General features: G+C 37.4%; 1 protein-coding gene across 3 annotated transcripts in view; it reads left to right on the top strand.

Moving 5' to 3' along the window:
* The first annotated feature begins 772 nt into the window (after positions 1-772).
* The window catches only part of specc1lb (sperm antigen with calponin homology and coiled-coil domains 1-like b), a 28,796-nt gene continuing 6,503 nt past the window's right edge, over positions 773-23,065 (top strand). Inside the window, exons 1-13 of one of the 3 annotated variants that reach the window (XM_084136726.1) lie at positions 773-935; positions 7,045-7,225; positions 7,362-7,506; positions 7,718-9,369; positions 10,260-10,467; positions 11,438-11,511; positions 11,672-11,847; positions 11,990-12,153; positions 13,298-13,422; positions 16,867-16,945; positions 17,235-17,324; positions 18,131-18,296; positions 19,388-19,490. In XM_084136726.1, coding sequence (XP_083992852.1) covers positions 7,082-7,225; positions 7,362-7,506; positions 7,718-9,369; positions 10,260-10,467; positions 11,438-11,511; positions 11,672-11,847; positions 11,990-12,153; positions 13,298-13,422; positions 16,867-16,945; positions 17,235-17,324; positions 18,131-18,296; positions 19,388-19,490 — 3,126 coding nt within the window. In that variant the 5' untranslated portion in view covers positions 773-935; positions 7,045-7,081. Of the gene's footprint in view, positions 936-6,248; positions 6,364-7,044; positions 7,226-7,361; positions 7,507-7,717; positions 9,370-10,259; positions 10,468-11,437; positions 11,512-11,671; positions 11,848-11,989; positions 12,154-13,297; positions 13,423-16,866; positions 16,946-17,234; positions 17,325-18,130; positions 18,297-19,387; positions 19,491-23,065 lie in introns of those variants that run through there. The other 2 variants (XM_084136725.1, XM_084136724.1) reach the window with 2 other exon arrangements.

Below are 23,065 nucleotides of genomic sequence, written 5' to 3'. Positions count from 1 at the left end.
AAAAAGCCTACTCTTGTGAAGCCAGAAATCATAAAGGAAGGAGATGCGTGTTTTTTTGTGCAAATTAATATATCATTTAATTCCCTCCCCACTTGCTCCCCAAGTACATTTTTTATGCAGGTATATCACTTGATGTTAACAGATAGAGGTTAACTATGATATACACTTAAATGTGTAGTTTTTAGTTTCTTTAAATTACAATCACACATTAGGTAAGTGTACTAATGAAAGAGAATGTTTGCCTTTAATTAACTGTAGCTAAGCTTTTCATTTAAAGTGACAGAATAAACTAACTGAATTAAAGCTTGAAGACTGTAATACTAGTCTTCTGCAACCTTTGTTTAGTGGCCCAGCCAAGGGCGTAGATTTGGTTTGAACATTGGGGGGGTTGAAGTTTGGGTATGCCTCCTGATGCCTCCTTTTCATGTGATCATGGTATAAATATTGGGGGGGTTGTAATGCATAGATTTAAATATTGGGGGGGTTATCTCCCCCAACCCCCCCACAAATTACGCCCCTGGGCCCAGCTATACTTTACTGCTATACTTCTACAAAAAGCAATTGTTTTTGAAGTTACTAAACAATCCTCCATTTATTTCCTCTTCTTCCACCACCCTATATAACTGCTTAACGTTTTAGTTATTAATACCAATCTTCAAGAAAAGCAAATTTTGTCTAATACTTTTATTTTGAAAAATATAGCAATGTTACTAAAAAAGGCGTGGCCGAATATTGTTCCCTGCTTCACACGTCGCGTTAGGCTTGGTAGTAGGACTGGGAAACACTTGCATCACTCCGCTGCCGGGGAGTCGGGAAACTGAGATTTATTTATTTTTACAAGATCAAATCATTTGTTTCGTTTTCTATAATGATTACGTCAACTTGCTTTCATTCGGATACACCCTAGGAAGTTCTCCGATATCTAGGAGCGCAAGGTAAAATGTCATTTAAGTAAATCTGTCTTCTGTTCTTCTGAATTGTGTCTCAGTTTGATTGTGGTCAGTTGTGTCGGGAAACAGTGATTTAGGCCCACCGGGAGAATTTAAAACTTTTGTCATATATGGTAATTATAACAATGTATCCTGCCAGTGTATTTTCGTTTGATGTCATCAGTTATAGCCTACGGTCGCAGTTTGCTTTGACAAGTTTATGTCTTGATGGAAAAGTAATGTTGCATTTGTCATAAGATAAGTAAGTTTTATGCATGATATGTGAATTATGTATCCTAATATCAGCTGACAGTGTCATGGATACAGTACACACTTTGGTTGTCCATGACTCTTTTTTTTTTAAAGTTTAAAAGCCACTAATCTCAAGGTTTTTTTTATAGTGAGATTTATTAGATATGTTTGACAAGCTATTGTCATCCACTTTAATTAAGTGGTGATTTTGGGCCTGTCCCTCATCTGAGCACTTCTGTCAAATGTCATCATATTGATTTAATCCTATTGAATAGATACAATGTATTCATTAATAAAAATTGTATTCTATGGAAAGCTATTTAGAATTGTTTTACGTGTATAGCATGCCACACCACAGGACATGTCAACTTCTCAAAATATTTTTTTTTTGCCAACTACACATAGAGTTAATTAGAAGTCTGTATCAGTTATTTAAAAAGAAAAATTCCAGTCCATCTTCAGAATGTGTCATTAATGGCAAGAAGATTTCCTTTAATGTTGTTGGGAATAGTCTCCGCTGAGTCTATGGCATCCATAGCTTTTTCCCATGAAGGCATTTGATGAGCTGTTTTGAATTGATTCTAGCAGGCAGCAGCACATTCCAGTCAACCCAACGCCCCCAAACATCCAAAGCATTTTGGGGAGTGCTTCAGGGTAGAGTATATGGGAAATGGCAAAACCCTCATTTTGCATAAGGTTGTAAAAAGGATGATTGCAGTAGGAATTCTCTGATTGTTATAGTTTTTTTTTTTTTGCTTTGCTTTTTTATTAAAGATTTCTCTCAAAAACATAGCTTGTTGATTAACTGGGCTGCATGAAGTAGGCCTACTGTATGTGAATTTTAGTTTTTTTAGGGGAAGGGCACTTGAGGAATATTTTTCTTGGTCTGTAACAGATTCATGTCACTTTTAGTGCGTTCAGATTCAGAAGTCAACACTTCCCACAGCTCAGCAGTGATTGAAATCATCAAAATCAATAAAAATTAAAGTTTTAATTTAGCAAGTATTTCTGTTCTAGTGCGTCCGAGCTGCTGGGATGTTAACTTGTAGCTTATGTCCCTCTTGCCAGAGCATATTTTGATGGACTATGATGTGACTTCTTGAACTCCTTTAGGACTCTTTACTTTTCAGTTGATTCTCATGAAAAGATTTTTAATTGAGGGTGAGACCAGATTTAGTCATAGAATTATTATCAAAGATAAACTTTATTTTTTACTTGCCTTTTTATTTTGCTGTTTTATATTATTTATTTATTTATTTATTTACTTTTTATATCTTTCACTTTTTCTCACCCATGAATATAGCTGTGGTATTGCTGGCATGGTGTTGAATTGAGTTTTAGCTTATTCACATAGTTTGAACCAGACTTTGACAGTCAAAAGCACTATGTTTCGTTTGATGATTTCGATCTTTTAGAACTATTTTGGCCGAAACTGATTTTTTTTTAAATTATTTTTTTCTGCTGTTTTGGCTGAATGTTTTTGGTTGTCGAAATTTCAGTGCGTCGCTAGTCTTTATAATCTCAAACACTCAAACATTATTATATGTAACAAAAAACATCCCTTCAACCTTCTCGCTCCATGTAACGTCCCTTTTCACAATCCAATCAATTCATGGTGAATAAAATCATATCCCGTCCTAAATATCCTGTATCGGAAATAGGGGTTGTGAAACCTGTTTCCTGTTAACTTTAATAATTTCAAAACGATACTTATGAAGTCAAAGAAACATTTCTAGTAGCTCAATTTTTTCTTTATCTTTCTCATATGTTTTGGTCCTTGTATGAGCGCTTCATTAGAAATTCGTATTGGTTTTAACAGATTTGGGTGGAAGCGACTGCCTGCATGCCCAGTGGGACGTCCTGTGGACCAGGCGGAGAGACACTGACCCAGTTGTACCTCTCTTGAGCTGACTGCATTCTGCTTGATCACATTAGCAGCTCTCAGAGGAATGATTTCATTGAATGGAAGCTCTTATTAGTAGCGTCATGGTTCTTATGTCTCAGACCCTTGGACTGATATCTCACTTGATGGTAAAAAAAAACTTTAGTTTTCCTAACTATGAGCCGTTTAGTGTTTTTTTTTTATATAGGCTTATAGCTTATTTACAGGTTTCGACCTCCTGCTGTTATAATTGCAGACTGTTCAGTGTGTGTATGTGTAATCAACTGTCCAAACAAACACATTCCTCCCATCAGGCTTCATACTGATGCTCAATTAACAAGCGGCTGCTGCGTCAGGTCTGCAAGGAATTTCCATTAGATGTGTGTCTGAAATAGCCCAAAGAATAATCCAAACACGGAATTCGAGAGATATGGTGAAGAAATTGAATCCCTTGAACTTCACAGGACCATCTTGCCTGATTTGCATATCAAACGGTTTGTTTAGGCAGAGCGTCAGTAGGTCAGGATTGTGGTCACCGTTTAGTGGGCCATTAGAGATGCTTGGACTGTTCTGTCCTGCTTGGATTCCCTCTCGAGAGAATTAGTTTTTGTTTTTCAAAAGCTTCGTATTATTCCCCACAAGGTCTGCTTTCCTTTAATGTTCGAGAAAAAAGGCCGAACTTCACTGTGGCCTTCCTGTCAGATGCGGACAGACCAATGTCTTTACCACATGGATCTCCCTCTGCAATACAACATCTGTTTTTTTTGTTTGTGTGTGTGTGTGTGTGTGTGTGCACTGCTGTTTTAGGATTTTTGTCTTATATTCCTATTTTCGCAGATTTATTTAATTTATTTTGAAGAGAGGGTCCATTTATTTCTTTTTTACCCACAGCACTGGATGCATTTTCTCATCCTGCACTATACAAGGGCCAAATAACTTTCCCACCATGTTGCACATATTTAAGGCACCGTCACACTCTGTTGCTTTCAAAGTAAACTAACCACCCAGCAGGAAGTTTAAACATGACCATTAAGTCTAAAGGCCCAATCACACCAAGAAATATAACTTAGTATGACAATAACTATATTAGCATCGCATTCCTACCAACGGGCGATAACATTCTGTTTATATTAGCACGTGCTACAGTCACATCTTTTACTGCTTTAAATGCTCAAGCTCTTCAAAGTCAGGTGGATTCTGATTGGCTGTCAATGTTTTTATCGTATAGTTGTGGTGTGGACTTCATATTCTCACAGAATTAGACTGATTGATAAGTTTTTCAGTTATAGTTATCGTTATAGTTGTTGTTCTTTGTGTGAATGGGCTCTAAAGAAAAGCGTAGTTTCGGAATGTTTACGTTTTCAGAATTTTGAAACATTTTGAAATTTTGTTTTATTGTAGTAAAGTGTTCTATCTGTTCCTATCAAGTGTGCTGCACGAGTTCTGAAAAGTGAAGCCAAAAAGTTTGTGTGTGGGACCTCCACCTCACACTCGCTACTGTGCAGACCCGGGTTCCGTAATCAGCACAATATGTCAGTGTCATATTGGGACATTGGTGGCTTCACTTTTCTACAATGCGTCGTCCATCTTTTTTACAGTCTATTGTCCCTATACAGGTTCTGTTTTTATTTGAACATCTGTGTTGAGGACCACCGTCTGAACAGATGATCAAAGGTCTGAACAGATGATCAAAGGCTTCTTTATGTACCTGGAATGACCCTTGACCCCAAAAGACATTGAAAGTCACACAATTCCTCCACATAGTCAGAGTTGAGTTGAAAGAGAAACCCACCCCCATCCTCAAAAGCTTTGAAAGTATTTCTATAACCTCTTTCCCATTGGCCAATGCCTAGACAGACTAATTTTGGAGTCATAGAGTGTGATTCTTTATGTTTTCACCTGAAATATTTAAAATGGATTTCATTTTCCACTGGCTATTTTTGAGTTTCTCTTGTTACCCGATATGAATTTGCTTGTGTAGTCCCGCATGTTTGAGGCTGTGTGTCTATGAATTGTTTTTAGAAGCGTGTCGATGGATATGACTCTGTGTTGAAGTGTTGGGGTGCTGCGGTTCAGCGCTCAGATTTGTGCAAATGCCCGGAAGCCGTTTTCATACTGAACACTGAAATCAAGTCTGGATGGAACGTTTTGTGTTTGATAGAAAGTTGGCCGCCATGACCTCTCAAGTTGGAAGTTAACTCAGGCAACTAACTGCTCCGCTGAAGTATTTTACTGCAGAGTGTCTTTTCCCTTTAGGGCTTGTACAATTACGTTTTTATTATTATTTTACTGAGAAAGAAAGTGACCATTACCGTTGTGCACAACTTCATTGCTAATGCTTGTTAAGAAACACTCACTGGATTTTCTGTTTTATTTCAGTTTTATTCTCTTTACAAACTATTATCACTATAATGGAAGTTAGCATTAAATTTGCACATTCGTTGTATTTAAATATGAACGATATGGATGTCTATGTTCTTTCAGTAAGCATGAGAACTGAGAGTTGTGGTCTGGAGTTGGGTGTGGTGCTTTTTGTTTTGACTCCTCTTCAAACATATCAACTTAAAAGGCTTGTTCGAAAAAATGGGGGTGTTTAGGCTGGTGTCAATCCGGGCATTCCTCATCTATTTGACATCAAAGTATCCAAATCGCGTAGTTTCGATTTGCAAAGAGAGACCACATAGGGACAAGTAAAGTGTCAGAGTTCACTAGCTGCTCGAGCATGCACTGGAGTCTCTGGTTCTTGATTTCTAGTACATCAACACTTTACTTCTAGATCTCTGTTGCCCTTAAATTTATGATTTTTATAGCTAATTAACCTTTATAGATGTGCTATGGTATTTTTGCATGCTTATTAAGACATTATAGATGATTATATATATTACTAGTGTGGACCTTCTTCACAAGTATACTGTGAAGGGAAATTTACTATATAAATTCATAGAGCTGCTGTGTTTTTTCTAGCCTCAGACCTAGCCTTGTTGCTCTAGACTTTTAAAGCCTTTTAAGGCTTGACGCAGTTGGTCAGCTCTTCCAGCGGGCCTGGCCTCCACCCATGATGATGTGATAAGAGAGGCAGTTCCATCCTCTTCTGACTCTCCTCCAATCACACAGTGTTGTGTGCATTCAAACACTGACCAATGACTGTTTTCCCCTAAAGTGTCTGAGTTTACAGTGTGTGTGAAGCTGCATAAATAGAGTCCTCTGAGACCGTTATGTTACATTACAACTGTCTAAAAGCAAAAGCATAGACTTGTACATAATGTGTTCCCCGAGGAAAATAACCAGTGCTGGAGTAAGGTAATGAGATATTTCGATTAAAGTTGTGCATGATTAAATGCTATTGAATGCTACTGAGCAAAAAGATAGGTCTGAAGAATAAATTATGTGGCAGCGATGTCTTTGTGATGTATATTTTTATCTATGGCTGGGTTTACTTAGCACTGCATGCCATAATGTTCAGAAACTTCTTTCTTTAACACTGTTTTGTATTTTCTGAAGGAGTGGGGTATTTTAAATGGTAACACTTTATTTCGATAGTCCACTTTAGACATTCTACTAACTACAAGTACTTTGCAACTTCATGTCAACTAACTGTCATTAGAGTATTAGTAGACTGTCTGCTTAATATCTGCTAACACTTTATTTTGTTGGTCCCCCAACAGACATTAGTGGACTACTGACTATAAGTAACTTGGCAACTACAAGGTCAACTTATTCTCCTAACCCGAACCCTAACACCTAACCATAACCTTCCAGTCTACTACAGTCTACTAATACTCTAATGAGAGTTAGTTGACATGTAGTTGAAAAGTGACTTATAGTTAGTAGAATGTCTAAAGTGGACTATCGAAATAAAGTGTAACTTTTTAAATTGTCATCCAATATAAACTTGTTTCGCATTTTTGTTAGTTCCATTTGAATCTGCGTAAATACAGCCAAATTTATCCAAACGACTCCTCGTCTGCATCCTTTATTTAGATTACGCTGTAAATGTATCAAGAACTTGGAGCCAAGCATGAAAAAGGCGACCAAGCCCACGGCCGCCACCTCCAGAACCTCAGCGGGCACTAAGGCCCCAGGCAGACCAGAGGGAAGCAGCATTATGGGCACGGGTGGCAAGATGACAAACAAAACCCATAGTGCAGCTCCACTGTCTAAGGTAACTGTTTAGTATGGAGAAATTGGAAACATGTTTTTAATCATTATCATAATGTTGAACCAAGTGCCAGGTAAAAATGTTAGCTTGTGTTTTGTCTGTAACAGATCATTAACTTAATGTTTTGCATGCTAACCAGGCAAAGAGCAATGATGATCTCCCAGCGGTCAGTGCAGGAAGTGGAGCAGTGTCCATTAGCAACAGTAACACTACTGCTAGAAACAAGAGAGGAACCTCCTCTCAGAAGACCAGCAGCACTGAGACCCGGTCCAAGACCAGTTCAGGTAGCGCTAAGCATTAAATCAAATCAAATAAAATCAAGTATATTTGTATAGCGCTTTTCACAATACAGAGCCTTTACCTTGGTTCTGAAGATGTTAAAGAAAAAGTGTGTTGCAAAATGACTTTGATACCCACAACACCGTTAATGAAATGTCCATAATATTTATGTAGTTGTGGAATGTTTCAGCTTACAACTTTTTTTTTTTCTTCCAGTAGGTCTTTCAGGAAGGCGTGCCATGTCATCCACAGCCAAGGATCCAGGCACGACCCGAGAGAACTTGCGAGATCGAACCAGAGCCGGTACTGCCAAAAAGCTCGCCGGACCCACTGATGCCATGCCTCAGAAGCGGTCACGATGCCATACTGTAGCTGAAACTGAGTCTCGCATGACCAAATCTCGCTCAGACAGCCAGATAAGCCATAAAGCAGCGCTGGAGTGTCAAGTGAACGACCTGCTGGGCTTAGCCAAGAGCAAAGACCTGGAGATCCTCCATCTCCGCTCTGAACTTAGAGGTATGAAGGCCCAGCTTGGTCTTGAAGAACTTGCCCCTGATCCAGAACAAGGTTCTCAAGAAACCAAGCAGCCTCAGGAGAAAGAGGTTTCTCCTGTGATCAGTGCCACTGATGTGGAGTCCACTCTCCTCCTCCTTCAAGACCAGAACCAGGGCATCCTTGATGAGCTAAATATGCTGAAAAGTGAAAACCGAATGCTTAAGGATCGCCTCAATGCTCTTGGCTTCTCTTTGGAGCACCGTTTGGACAGCCCTAACAAAGGTCTGCGTTGCCCGTCCCTTAGTCCTGAGCCTGTAGCTTCCGGCAGCAGTGGAGGTCCGCGTGAAAGCAGGGGAGGTAGCTTGCGCACGTCTTCCGCAGAAGGCTCTGCCCAAGGCTCTACCGAGGACCTTCTGTCAGAACCGAGACGTGTAGGTTCTCCTGATGCAGTGGACAGTGAGTGCAGTGAGGCCTACCAGCCAATCACCTCCAGTGATGATGCTCTGGACGCGCCCTCAGGTTGTGGATCGTCTTCGGAATCAGAAGGAGGGCCACCGAGCCGGGAAAATTCCCGCAGGGGCAGCAGCGGGAACACCAGCGAGGTTTCCGTGGCCTGCCTGACTGAGCGAATCCATCAAATGGAGGAGAACCAGCACAGCACATCAGAAGAACTCCAAGCCACCCTGCAGGAGCTTGCTGATCTGCAGCAGATCACACAAGAGCTGACCACGGAGAACGAACGCCTGGGCGAGGAGCGCGCCATTCTTGTTGACTCCCTCTGTCAACAAGGGGAGCGTCTGGAACTGTACGGAAGACAGCTGGACTACTTCAGGGGCCTTCTTGACGAGCACCGGGTGGCGTATGCCAAGGATGACGAAGATGCCAAAAGCGGGCGCTATGTGGAGCTGGAGAGGCGCTACGCCGAGCTGAACGAGGGCTCACATTTTGAGCGGGAGCAACTGCTGGGTGTGCAGCAACAGCTAAGCAGTGCTCTCAAGATGGCGGAACAGGAGAATGCAGAAGCCCAAGGCCTGATGGCAGCATTGAAGGAGCGTGTCCATATGGCAGAGAGAGCTGTGGAAATGGAACGGAGGGAGCGGGCCGTCGCCAAAGCGGAGTTGGAAGCGCTGAGGGTGGTGTCTGAAGGGGAGCAGGTGGAGCTGAACCGCTGCAGAATCCAACTTGAGCAAGAGAGGCAGAGAGTGGCCCAGCTCCTCTCCATCCACAATGCAGGGGATAAGACCGACATACGCCACCTGCTGGACAGCGAGAGATTAGACAAGGAGCGTGCGGAGGCCAAAGCAGCTCAGTTACAAGAGGAACTGGGGCACACGCGCAGTGAAGCTGCCCAGCTACAGGAGGCAATTAGTAAGGTGAAACTGACAAACACATATCTTTGATTATTTTAATTTGTCTTAAACCGCATCCAAGGTCTGAATATGTGCTACATTTGATGAAGAACTTATTTAACAACTGTTAAAAAAGTATGTTCTATATAGTATGAGTGTGTGTAGTATGAATGAAATTCAGACGTACTACATCTGCCATGTTGACACTGTCATGTGACTTAAGCCGTCAGTTTCGTTGCTTCTCTGCGATTCACAACTCCTCTCCTGTGGCCTCATTGAATAGTATGACAATCATATGCACACTTTAGAATCTCGCCAGAAGTAGTAGGTCATCCTAGTACTATTTGCCTACTGTTATGAATACTATGAATTCTAACATACTCTTTTCACACGCTGTTTTTTTTTTTTTTTTGCCTACTATAGGCAAAAAAAGTAGGCATAATCGGACACAGGGGCTACATCCGAAATCGCATACTCTCTGAGTAGGTAGTTATTTTGAAGAAGTAATTATTTCATGGTCACTAAAAAAAGTACGTAAGTATATAGTATGAATGTAATCCGGACAAACTACATTCGTCTGTTGTCATTATCATGTGACCTACCAGTGTCAGTTGCGTCCTTCAGTGCCATTCATAAATCCTCTCCTGTGGCCTCATGGGATATTAAAGTGTCCATCATATGCACACTTCAGAATCTCATAGGTCATCTAGGTACTTTTTTTCGTACTCTTTTATGAGTACTGTGAATTTTGACATACTTCTTTTGTCACATCCTGAATCCACATATTGAATCTCCAGGTTAACTAGTACATTTTTGTATTGCAACATGTATTGCAGGTTTTCCTTCTGTTTTGTCTTTAGCTGATTACATGCCTGATGTATCCCTGCTAACATGTATCCTTGTGTTCGCTATAGCTTGAGGGTGAGTTCCGAGCGTTTCGCGTCGATATCCAGGCACAGTTAGCGGAGCAGAAGCGGCTCCTGGAGCAGCAGTGCTCTGAGCTAGAGGAGAAGGATACAGAGATCGCTGACATGAAGGAGACCATCTTTGAGCTGGAGGATGAAGTCGAGCAGCATCGGGCTGTCAAGCTTCATGACAACCTCATCATTTCCGACCTGGAGAGTAAGTCACAATCATAGAATGGTTTCCATGGCTACTGGTCACTTAACACTATTTATATGTAATTGACACATTAAATATATTTATACAATTATATTTAATTGATGTATTTAAAAATATTATATATATTTATCAAAATTATATATTTATCAAAAATATTATGCCAAAAAATTCTGTAGAGCGAAGGCCCGTTCACACCAAGGACTAACGATAGCGATAAAGGTATAATTCTAAAAATCGTTAAATATAAAAGAATAGAAAAGTCCACACCACAACTGTGATGATAACGGCACAGAGAAACAATTTCATTGGAATCACTTTCAGAACGTTTTTTTTTTTTTTTCAGCTGATGAGCGATTAAAACATTGACAGCCAATCAGAATTCAAGTGGGTGGTGACAAAACTGCAGCACGCGCTTACAATAAACAGAATGAAATTGTACGTTGGTGTGAATGCTAATATATCGATATAGTTATTGTTCTTGGTGTGCACAGTCCAGACTGAAGAAAAAACTAAGTGAGAATAGTTTATTGTATTGGTATATACTTATCTATAAATATATCAAATGTGCGTAATGTAAGATAGATCTCAAGTAAAGAATTGTACAGAAAACTTTTCTCTATGTATGTAACACAAATTTGTCTGGTGTTGACCAGATGCCCACAGTTTTGTTTTCATTATTTTGTAGTTATGCAGGCTGTCCACATAGAGGCGGCATCGAGCTATCTGAGTATGAAATACAGACATTATCCTGACTTAACATTTGTTTAGCTTTCAGTTTCATTTTATTGGAATGATAGTTTTACTGTATGTATTACCAAAAATCAATACTAAAAAAACATATTTCAAAAGATAACATAATTGTATAAAATTAAAATTAGGCATTTGAATAAAAAATAAACTTTCAGCAACACATTAATGAACATTTAACTTAAATCTGTATTTATTTCTGCCATTTCCCCCCCCCCCTCAGATTCCATCAAAAAGCTTCATGATCAGAAATATGATATGGAGAAGGAGATTAAGGTTCTTCACCGTAAATTGCGGGTAAATTTTCCCTTTTTATGTGCTGTGTTTGCACTGTGTATATCAGGGTTCTTATAGTATTTGTAATCTTCAAGATGGTTTGAAATTCCATTGACTTTTCACCCAAGAAATTATCTCCTTGATTCTCCAAATGAATTTAACTGACACCTGTCACTCACAGGAGGAATCAGCCGAGTGGCGTCAGTTCCAAGCTGATCTGCAAACGGCCGTCGTCATCGCCAACGACATCAAGTCAGAAGCTCAGGAGGAGATTGGAGACATGCGGCGCCGCCTACAGGAAGCTCAGGAGAAAAATGAGAAGATGAGCAAAGAGCTGGATGACCTAAAGAGCAAGAAGTAAGAGAAGATGTAGTGTAGATTTACAACCCAGAGTAAAACAGGGATATTGATACTCAGACACAGGTTGTGTGATTGTGTTTGTATGTGCAAATATTTGCATATCCAGGATCTTTGAGTGTCAGGGTGTCTTGTTTTACAGGCAGGAAGAGGAGCGTGGTCGTGTGTATAATTATATGAATGCCGTGGAGAGAGACCTGGCTGCGCTGAGGCAAGGGATGGGCCTTAGTCGACGTTCCTCCACTTCCTCTGAACCATCGCCCACCGTCAAAACACTCATTAAGAGCTTCGACAGCGCCTCGCAAGGTTCACAATACATGCAGATTTATGCAGATGCATTGCATTCTTATATTTGGAGTGGTGTGGCTTTTTGTTTATAGATCTTTGCTGGTAAACAAAAGGTCGTTGGTTGTTCGAACCCCACAAGGGCGATTGCGCTTACAAGTGTTCTGCAGGTCGCTTTTGATAAAGAAATTACAAATTAGTAATATGATATACTAGCATGTAGGGCTGCACGATATATTGAAATAAAATCGATATTGCAATATGGTTTAGTGTGATTGTCAAATAGCGCAGGCTGCGATAAAATGTAATAAATATATGAGCTACAGGTTTCAGAGTGAAGCGCAGTGTTTACATACCTGATGTAAATGAACACAGTGCTGCATTTCACAAAATAAAAGCTTGATGGATTACTGTTTGAAAATGAAGAAATTAAAATGTAAACATTATTGTAATTTACAGTAAAATAAAATAATTTTTATTATGCAATTTTTTATTTTCTTACAGTACAATAGTATTATTATTATTATTATTATTATTATTACAATATATTTCTTATTTTGTTTATTTTTATTTAATAACAATATCACAATTAAATCACATTAATAATTATTTTATAGTCATATTATTAATTGGTCAAAAATAGTGGGAATGTGGCTTATGAAAACTCAAGTGGAAAGATTTTAAATTCAACTCTAGAAAAGATTTGGTGTACAATTTACTTTGTAATCATTTGTGAAATTTTCTATCAATTTCTGAGTGAAAGTTGTTTCAAAGAAACCTCAATTAACACATTGAATGCAATGTTGAAGTATGGAGACTGAAATAGTATAATGATAGTCAAAGGTGCTCCAGTTTTTTCTACAACTTCAAAAAATATTTTTATTACAGTGAAGCTTTTCCATTCAGCCATAAAAGGATTTTGACATTTAAAAAAGTTTCTGAAAAATTACTTTTTACTCTGAAGGCTTTTTTTTTTATGCAAATGGACTCCCCCAAAAAATCCCCCCACTCACTCTAGAATGATTCATTCTTTTCAAATTGTTAGTGTTATTCCAGTATCGTGCAGCCCTACTAGCCTGCAAATACTGTATATGAAACCTTATATATTTTCTTTTACAAGTCGCACGTTCTCTGTGTCCGTTTGTCCATCCATCTCTCTGTACAGGTCCTGTTCCAGCCAGTCCTGTTGCTGCTGCTGTTGCTGTTGTTGCTGCCACCGCTATTTCCAGAACCCCCCTCAGTCCCAGTCCAATCAAAACCCCTCCAGCCGCTGCTGTCTCTCCTATACAGGTATAAACAATCAGTATTAACTAATGGATGGATATAGTCCTATAATCAAAACCTTAAATTACATGAGTAGTTTAAATCAGGTTATGAATATATTATAACAGTGTTATATGTATCAAAATAAAGTTATTTTTGCTGGCTATTTAACCCCTAAATGATTTATATATTACATAATTATAAAAAATTATTTGATTTTTAACTCCAAACAAAAACTAAGATTCTTCATAACAAATAAGTTTGTCATCTGTGCAAAAAAGCGTTATTTAACCTTCACCTAAAAACAAATTAATCTAAACAGTTACAGTACCATTCAAACTTTTGGGTCAGGAAGATTTTGAATTTTAGTAAATCACTAGTAAAAAATACTGTGAAATGTTATTAGAATTTAAAATAACTGTGTTCTATTTAAAAAAAAAAAAATTTTTTTAAATGTAATTTATTTAATTATTTTCAGCAGCCATTACTCCAGTCTTCAGTTCAGTGACACAGAAATCATTCTAATGCTGATTTGCTGCCCAAGTAACATTTATTATGTTTATCATATTATTTTTATTATTATTATTATTTTGATCAATTGAATGCATCTTTGCTGAATAAAATAATTAATTTCTTTACTGACCCCAAACCTTTAAACCTTTGTATAATAGCCTCATGTTAATAGTAAACTGATTTTGCCGTGGGATATATGGGTCCGTGTTTGATAGATGCATTAGGATGGATCTCTGATAACTCTAGCAGATGTCTGGATTCTTCTGTTTGGGGATTTTCTGACCTAACACCCCTGTCTGTCAGATGAGATCTCCAGACCTGGTGTGTGTGTGTGTGGAGCTGGAGTAGGGCCTTCCTTCTTTTTCTCACCCACCGTCCTCCACGGATGTCCTTTGCGGTGTTGCTCTTTTTGAATAGGACATAGAAGTCTCCTCAAAATGTGCCAAAACAGGATGTTTTTGTAAGGACAGAAAAAAAAAGTTTGACGTACTTTGAGTTTGAGGCACAGAGATTTAGTTTGTTTATTTGTGGTGAATTTTAGAACATGTTTTAGAACATGAGAAAAAACGATTTGAGATAAAACAGTTTAAAAAAAAAGAAATCCCTGAAGCAGGACCAGAAAATCACTTTCTTGGTCTGGGATTTTTGACTTTGGCCACCAAAAATTTGCCTTGCAATAGACCTCAGTCAATGTAGCGCCATAGTTAATTTTTGACAGGAAGGAAAATTAGGTTGTGAGAGATAGAATACTATAATAGAATAGTTCAATGACTGTACTGTTTTTTAACAACAAACTGTTGGCTCAGCTTATGAATTGTATTTCCGGAAAAAAAAAGTACCATTGTAAAGACTGTACGCCTATCCCTCGCAGCCTTTCATCTGCGTTAAATTCAATATGGCATCTAACCTTACTAAGGTCTATCACCCTCAGCATCATGGCAGACGAGTTTTGTTCGGCAAGTTCGACTTTTAAAATATTTGAAAATCTAGTTAAATTTTGATATCTATGATTGGATATGTGGTTTTAGAATTAAATTGTAACGATGTTCAAGTTCAGGGAAGAAGGAGGCGGGAACTTTTAATCACCAAAATAAACAAAACCAACCAAAACAAGCGTCAGCCCCTCATGGACGGCTGCAGCATATTAACAAAATAAAACGCAACATAACATCCCAGGCCTGGTCCTCTCTCGTCTAGATAATACTAGCTCTAGAAAAAAATTCCAGAGAGATACGAGATATGTAACTTGCATAAGGTTTTTGAAATTGTGTTACATAAAGAAATAATGTTCTTTCTGCAGACAGCCAATATTTTCTTGCTTAAGGATGATTGTATTTGTGAAATTGTGTTATTGGGCACAAGAAAGAGCCTTGAATTTTTCTAGAAATTATATTTACCGACCATTTGTTTTTGCTAGGACTGGACTGTTTATCCAATTAGGTTGTGAAAAATAACAGTGCTTTAAAAGCGTCAATAATTCACACCTAGCTGTTGATGTGTTGACCACCTGAGCTCCATACATCATTGAATTTATTAAAGTTGAGTAAAGTAGGGCTGAGTAATATATATTGTATATTCATGATATATTCATTCAAAATTGAATTTTTCAATTTTGTGGTATTCAAAACAGCATCATCATGAACATCACAGATTTTCATGAGACTAGACTCGCCATCTCACGATTTGTATTTTCAATAGTGTCTGTGTTTTAAACTTCAGTAACAAAAGCGGCTTTTGAGTTAAGTTGATTCATTTCTTTGAGTTGAAACTGTCCGTTTCAAAGAATCGCTTTAAAACTTTGCTTGGTATTTTTTTCATGTTGTAGTAAAAAAGTACAATATTAAACTGTAAACATTTATTTATGTTGTTAACTATGTATTATTAAATTGGTGCATACTGTCAGTGTTACTATTGTGAACTAAAACTATTTAAAACCATTTGCATTAAATAAAATAAAGCTGAAATAAAATATAAATATTAGATGAAAAACATATAATTCGAAAACTTAAAAATTAGTAATGTTGCTTTGGCAACTAACTGAAATAAAATAAGTTGATGTTTAAGTATAAAAAAAAAAATTATATAATAAAAAAAAAAAACATAATAAAATTATTAAAACTGAATATGAAAAAATATAATCCAAATAGAAATATAGAAATGTCAAAGCACAAAAATGTTTATTTTAAAACTTAGAATGAAAATATAAAAAATAAAATCTAATTCAAAATATTAATACATAAATACGAAGCCCCTAAAGCAGGGATAGGCAACTCCGGTCCTGGAGGGCCACTGTCCTGCAGAGTTTAGCTCCAACCCTAATTAAACACACCTGAACAAGGCAATCAGTGTTTTCGGGATTACTAGATAGATACAGGCAGGTGAGTTTTTATGAGGGCTGAAGCTAAACTCTGCAGGATAGTGGCCCTCCAGGACCGGAGTTGCCTATCCCTGCCCTAAAGGGACATGGAGGTGGAAAAAAAATATGAGATGGGAGGAAAAATAAAAAGTCAATGCTTTTGCCTGAAAACTCTTTCCTCCAAGAAACTTTGTGTTCGCTAACAAAAATGTTGTGTTCTTTGCGAGCGAACGCAAAGAAAACTTTCCCGGGGGAACGCAAAACATTTGCGAGAGAACGCAAAAGCATTGCCAAATAATTTCTTTCTTTTTTTTCTTCACCATTTCCCTTTAGGGGCTCCATACATATATGATTGTATAAAGCTGAGGCATATTAATGAAAATGATTTTATGAAATGAATTTATTCTTATTTTAGTGAGTTTTTTGAAAAACATCTCTAAAAAAATTTGTATTATTATTTGAAATCTGCTTAGCAAAAAAGGTTTGGTTGACATGAAGGTTCTTTCAAAATCACCTTGGTCAGCCACTTCATAGTAAATAATACTGCCCAGCCCTATTGTTGCCTTAAACTGTACAGTATATGTCCCTTCCCTATTTTACAGAGACACACCATCAGCTCAGCCAAACCCCTGTCGTCAATGCTGGACAAGAGGTCGAGCTACACGGACCTGAGCATACCAGGTGAGCTGACGTTAGTCACACTGGAAATCTAACTCCTTGATCTCTCAGTCTTCCCTCACTCCGGTTTGATCTAGTTATTCAGAGGCCAACTCAGAGTTAAAGGTCATGTGTAATCGTGCTGTACCGTTACCCTCGGGCTTAACATTTGCTGTTAATGACCAGAGATTGTGTGCCAGACCTTGAGGAGGAAGCAGGATATTTATTTTAGAAGAGCACAAGCTTAGTCATGCCGCATAAAGCCTGTTGTTCTTTTTCATGATTGTGTGTGTGATTTCATGTAATCCAATAGCAGACCACCACCTCCGGACCTCACCTGTAACGCGCCCCGGCTGCGGCCTCCAGAGGATGACAAACATAGACTCGAATAAATCCATATCAGGTACATTTGGACCTTGAGTACTCGTTCTGCAACAACCAGTCAAGTACTCGACAATACAGTTTCTCACTATCTCAACATTAAAGAAGTAGTTCACCTAAAAATGATTCACTCACCCTCACGTCGTTTCAAACCCATAAGACTTTTGTTCATCTTTGGAACACAAATTAAGATATTTTTTAATGAGATCTGAGAGATTGAATGTCTATTCACCCAAAACTTTCAAAACGTTCATAAAGAGATTGTAAAATAAATCCATATAAATCAAAGTCTTCTGAAGAGACATGATCGCTTTATATGATGTACAGATTTAATTTGGCCTTTTATTCACATATAAACATTGATCAGCGGACATAAACAGAATTTCAACCGCACTTGCTTGACGTGTGAGAACAAACCTCATTGGTTCTTGCGTAACCTCAAAACTTGCTGCATAATGCGAGAATGAACCTCATTGGTTCTTATGCTTTCATGACCAAATTTGAATGCTGTAAACATTGTTCGCTGGTCAATGTTTATATGTGAATAAAAACCTATTCAAATAAATCTGTTCATCATATAAAGCGATCGTGACTCTTTAGAAGACTTGGATTAAATTGCTCCATTCATATGGGTTTATTTTATGATCTTTTTATGAACGTTTTGGGTGAATAGACTTTATGTTGAGGGACATCTTAATTTGTGTTCCGAAGATGGACGAAAATCAAATGGATTTGGAACGACATGAGGGTGAGTAATTAATGACAGAATTTTCATTTCCCTTTAACATCACACAGAAGGTGTAATCATTTTCATAACGTCCTTGTCAGTTTCTGGCAGAAGCAGCGAAGAGTTAAAGAGAGATTTGTCGGTGACAGACGCATCAACGCCATCTTCAATCATCGCTTTGGGCTCATCCTCTCCCCAGCTTTCTTTGTCTTCAAACTCCTCCTCCCCGACCGCCTCCGTGACACCCACCACACGAGGACGTTTACGGTAAGCAGCGGCCCTTCCTTGTTTGTCTGTATGCCTCCATCTCTTTTATGTTCATCTCTGCTCTGGCTCTTCTTGTGTTGACTTTCTAGAAGACTCTTACTCGCTGTCAGGTTTGCCAGATGTCTCTCTGTTTCACACTCGATCTCTGTCTCTGTCTGATTACTGCGGTGTTGACAGGCCAGTGTTTCGATAATGGATGTCACTCGTTTACCTGTCCTGAAACCTGACCGTGGGTCCACCGTGGCTTTTGAATAGGCCATTGGTGGAAGACGAATCATTCTGCACTTTCCTTTATTATCAGAGCATTTCCTTCTGGTCGTAGCATTAACTTCCTTGCTGGAAAAATCCAGCTAGAACCAACTTCTGATGGTAGCTGGTTTTGCTCAAGTGCTGGTTGGTTGAAACTGGACATTTATGCATGAAGGAAAAATACAAATATTTATTTAAGAATATAATATTTATTTATTTATTTTGTTCCTAATTTATTTTGTATTATTATGTATATATTATAATTAATATTATTGTTATTTTTTATATAGTGTAAAATCCAAATCAAGTGCTGGCTGGTTGAAACTGGACATTTATGCATTTGGGAAAAATATGTATAAATAAATATAAACACATTTAATTAATAATATAATATTTATTTATTTATTTTTGTTTTTAATTAAATTTTTACTTTTACTATTATATAGTGTCAAATCCAAATCAAATGCTGGCTGGTTAAAACTGGACATTTATGCTTGAGGAACAAATATATTGAGGAACAAATATATATATAATTGTAATTGTATAATTATTATACACTTCAGTGCAGTGAGTTGACATTTCTGTGTGCCTTTCTTTCATATTAATAAACCTTATAATTGCTTCCTTCTAAGAGTCTGGTTATCTGTTTTTACAATGCAGAATCATTGATCAATTTATTAATATTTACACTGTGAGAAACGTCTTAAGAAAGTTGGTGCATCTATCAGGTTAATGCAGCTTGGTAGAATTTCCACTCAAAAAGAATGAATGATTGTTTTTGCTATTAAAGTTGAGTCCAATACAAAGGAACTGTGATGTTAAAGTGATTGATGTCTCTCCAGAGAGGAAAGGAAGGACCCTCTGTCTGCGTTAGCCAGGGAATATGGAGGATCCAAGAGGAACGCTCTGCTCAGGTGGTGCCAAAAGAAGACTGAGGGTTATCAGGTACATGTTGTTTTTGTATCTACATTTATTTGAGTCACTTGTGATATTAATATAGTCATGCACAATATATATTGAGACCATATCGGTATGAGCTAATTTTAGCTGCTTTTCTATTATCGGTCTGATTAGGCAAATATTAGACGTATTATTATAAAATAAATATCTGCATTTATAAGATTGACCATCATATTGGTTATCGGTCATAACATGAAAGTGTATATTTACCCCTATCAATAAAATATATTGGCCTGCGGTGAAAAAAAAAAAAAACCTCACACACACACAAGTTACGACCACAAATTGAAGACCAGTGTATAAACACTACAACCAAAAATGTTTGGGATCAGTATGATTTTTTTATTTTTTATTTTTTTATGAAATGAAATGAAATGAATACTTTTATTCAGCAAGGATGCATTAAATTGATGAAATGTAACAGTAAAGATTTACATTGTTACAAAAATAAATGTTTCAAATGCTATTCTTTCTTTATGAACTTTCTATTCATAAAATAATTCTGTGGAAAAAAGTATCACAGTTTCAACAAAAACTTTGATAATAATAAGAAATGTTTCTTGAGCAGCAAATCAGCATATTAGTATGATTTCTGAAGGATCATGTGACACTGAAGACTGGCGTAATGGGTACACAGGAATAAACTAAATTTTATAATGTATTAAAATAGAAAACTTTTAAAAGTTGTAATAATATTTCACAATATTACTGTTTTTACTGTATTTATTTTTGATCAAATAAGTACAACATTAGTGAGCATAAGAAACTTCTTTCAAAAACATTAAAGACTAGGGAAATTGTGAAAATGCTTCATAATGCAGTTTAATATATACTTTTTTTGTTTTGTTTTTTGTTCTTTGTTCAGTGTAGCTTAAAATTCTTAAATTCACTCTCCAATTTCACAGTTGTCAGCATTCACGTATTCGTGTTTGAGTGTGTTTGATTTTTAAACAGAACGTGACCATGCATAATACACAAATTAATTTTCTATCGCAATGACTCCTCTGCCTTCAAGCGTAAAAAATGTTTACCATTCAGAGAGGGTTTTGGGCCATGATGTTACCATGGTTTCCCTCAAGCCAGGAAGTGTGCTTGCTACATTTCTCCCGCTTCATGTCACAAACAGAAAACCTCTGAGCCAATCAGAGCACAGAATCCTTGTGGGCTCAGATTTGTGCTTTTGATGACCTTGTGATTTAAAGTTGTTTTTTCTTTTGATTTTATAGATTCCGATATTAGCAGTTTCGATTTTTGTCTTTTATCACCTCAGTACAGCTTTCCCCCTTTCAGTTTCTTTTGTCTTTTTGACACCACACTCCCGAAAAAAACACAGTCTCTGTCTCTTCCTTTCTCTCTACATCTTTGTCTGTCTCTCTGTAAGTGTGTGTGTGATTGATGGTAATGTCCACTAGTGGATAAAAGCCATTTTTCACTGCAACTCTAATGTGTTCATTACAAGCGGCCTGGCTTTACTTGAGAGTGCACTTTTCGCAGAGAGCGCAGCGAACGGGCCTCTGTTTCTCTGTTTTCAATGTGATTAGCCTAATGCTCTCTCCCCTGGGCCTTTCTGCTTTTGCACACAAGACCTCTTTTCATTAGCTGCTCACTTTGAACACTGGCGCACAAACGAGAGAGGACACGGGAAGGATGTCTCGATGTCTTCGTAACCCTGTCTCTTCACACGGTTCTGTTGTGCTGACGTTCATTTGGCTGCAAACAACATGGCTGGAGCTTGTACACTGAATTGTTAGGGAGGGTCGTGGACATAACTGGCTACAATGGTATTTAAAGGGATAGTTCACCCAAAAAAGGAAATTCTGTCATCATTTACTCACCCTCAAGTTGTTCCATATCTATATGAAGTTCTTTCTTCTGCTGAATACAAAAGAAGACATTTTGAATTATGTTGGTAACCAAACAGTTTCTGGTCCCCATTGACTTCCAATATATTTTTCTATTGAAGTCAGCGGGAACCAGCAACTGTTTGATTACCAACATTCTTCAAAATGTTTTCCTTTATGTTCTTCCTTCCTTCCTGTACTTCATACAGGTTTAGAACTACTTGAGGGTGAGTAAATAATGACAGAATTTTATTTTTTGGGTGAACTGTCTCTTTAAGATATTTACAGTAAAAGTGAAAACAAAATTGACCTTTTTTTACTTCAAGTCAGTTCCTCAAATTCTAAAGGGGTTTTAGGAGAGTAATCAGAGGTATAGTTCATCAATTATATTTGGCAACCATTAAGTGTCTATACAATATATTGGATGGTCACTTTGAAATATTATTAACTTCATTACAATATTTTAAAAAGTAATTTATTCCTGTGAGGCAAAGCTTTATTTTCAGCATCATTACTCATGTCACATGATCCTTCCAAAATCATTCTAATATTCTGATTTGCTGCTCAAGAAATATTTCTTATTATTATCAGCGTTGAAAACAGTTGTGCTGCTTAATATTTTTGTGTGACCCATGATAGTTTTTTCAGGATTATTTGATGAATAGAACGTTCAAAAGAACAGAATTTATTTGAAATAGAAACATTTTGTAACATTATAAATATCTTGACTGTCACTTTTGATTAATTTAATGCATCCTTGCTGAATAAATTATTTTAATTGTAGTTTACAATTTTAACAAATTAAATAAATTAACTTTAATTTATTATAACCCAACATGAATCAACCATTTATTTTAAATTTAAACCTGGGTTAATAAATGTGCTAAAAGTAGTGTCCATTGTTCATTGTTATCATTGTCATGATACCTAATGCAACTTACGTTAACAAATTTACCCTTATGGTAAACTGTTACTATTTCTTTGTCCTTTTTTTGCTATGTTTTTTATTGATATTTTGTTATTTAAATACAATGACATTCACACATCTTTAAGTGTGGCTTAAGTTTCCAAATCCTTTTTGGGGTCATTGTAGTGTCTTTAAGTGGTACGTGTGCTACCGCAGATCTCTGGATAAAAAGCAGAGCATCGTTATCAGTGTGAGACCACTTTGGTGCTCCACAGACCTCAGTCTTTTCCTGCCTGTCGATCCCCTGCTGCTGTGACCCACTCTGATGAGCTCATCACTTCCTTCCACTCCACTTTCTATGGGTTTCCAGAAAGCCGAGCGAGCGCTCTGCCAATTTACGCCATCCCTTAGCACGTTTACACTGGCCTGCCACATCTGATAAAGGCTGTTACTCGTTCTTTAAAAATCGAGGGTCCTTTTTGCTAGAGGACGTGGGTGATAGTGTAATCAGAAAGGGTGCTTTTGTTTCTTTTGGAAACTCTTGAATACACATCAGAAGAACCGCAACGGGTGAACAAATATCAGTTCCAGTAAATTGCCACCATACAGCCTACATATATCATTCTGGATTCCAGATACAACAAACAAGACAATGGGTTAAAAAAACAGAAAACATACAGAAAAGCAGTAGTTAATGATACTCGCTAGTCTTGTTTTACCTTATTATTACACCTGCATTACCATTCAAATATTTGGGCTTGATTTTCTTTTTTTAAGAAGTCTCTTATGTTCACCAAGGATGCATTTATTTG

Source organism: Abramis brama (genome assembly GCF_963993115.1).
Source record: "Abramis brama genome assembly, chromosome: 15".
Taxonomy (NCBI): Eukaryota; Metazoa; Chordata; class Actinopteri; order Cypriniformes; family Leuciscidae; genus Abramis; species Abramis brama.
This window is presented reverse-complemented; position numbering and strand designations above follow the sequence as displayed.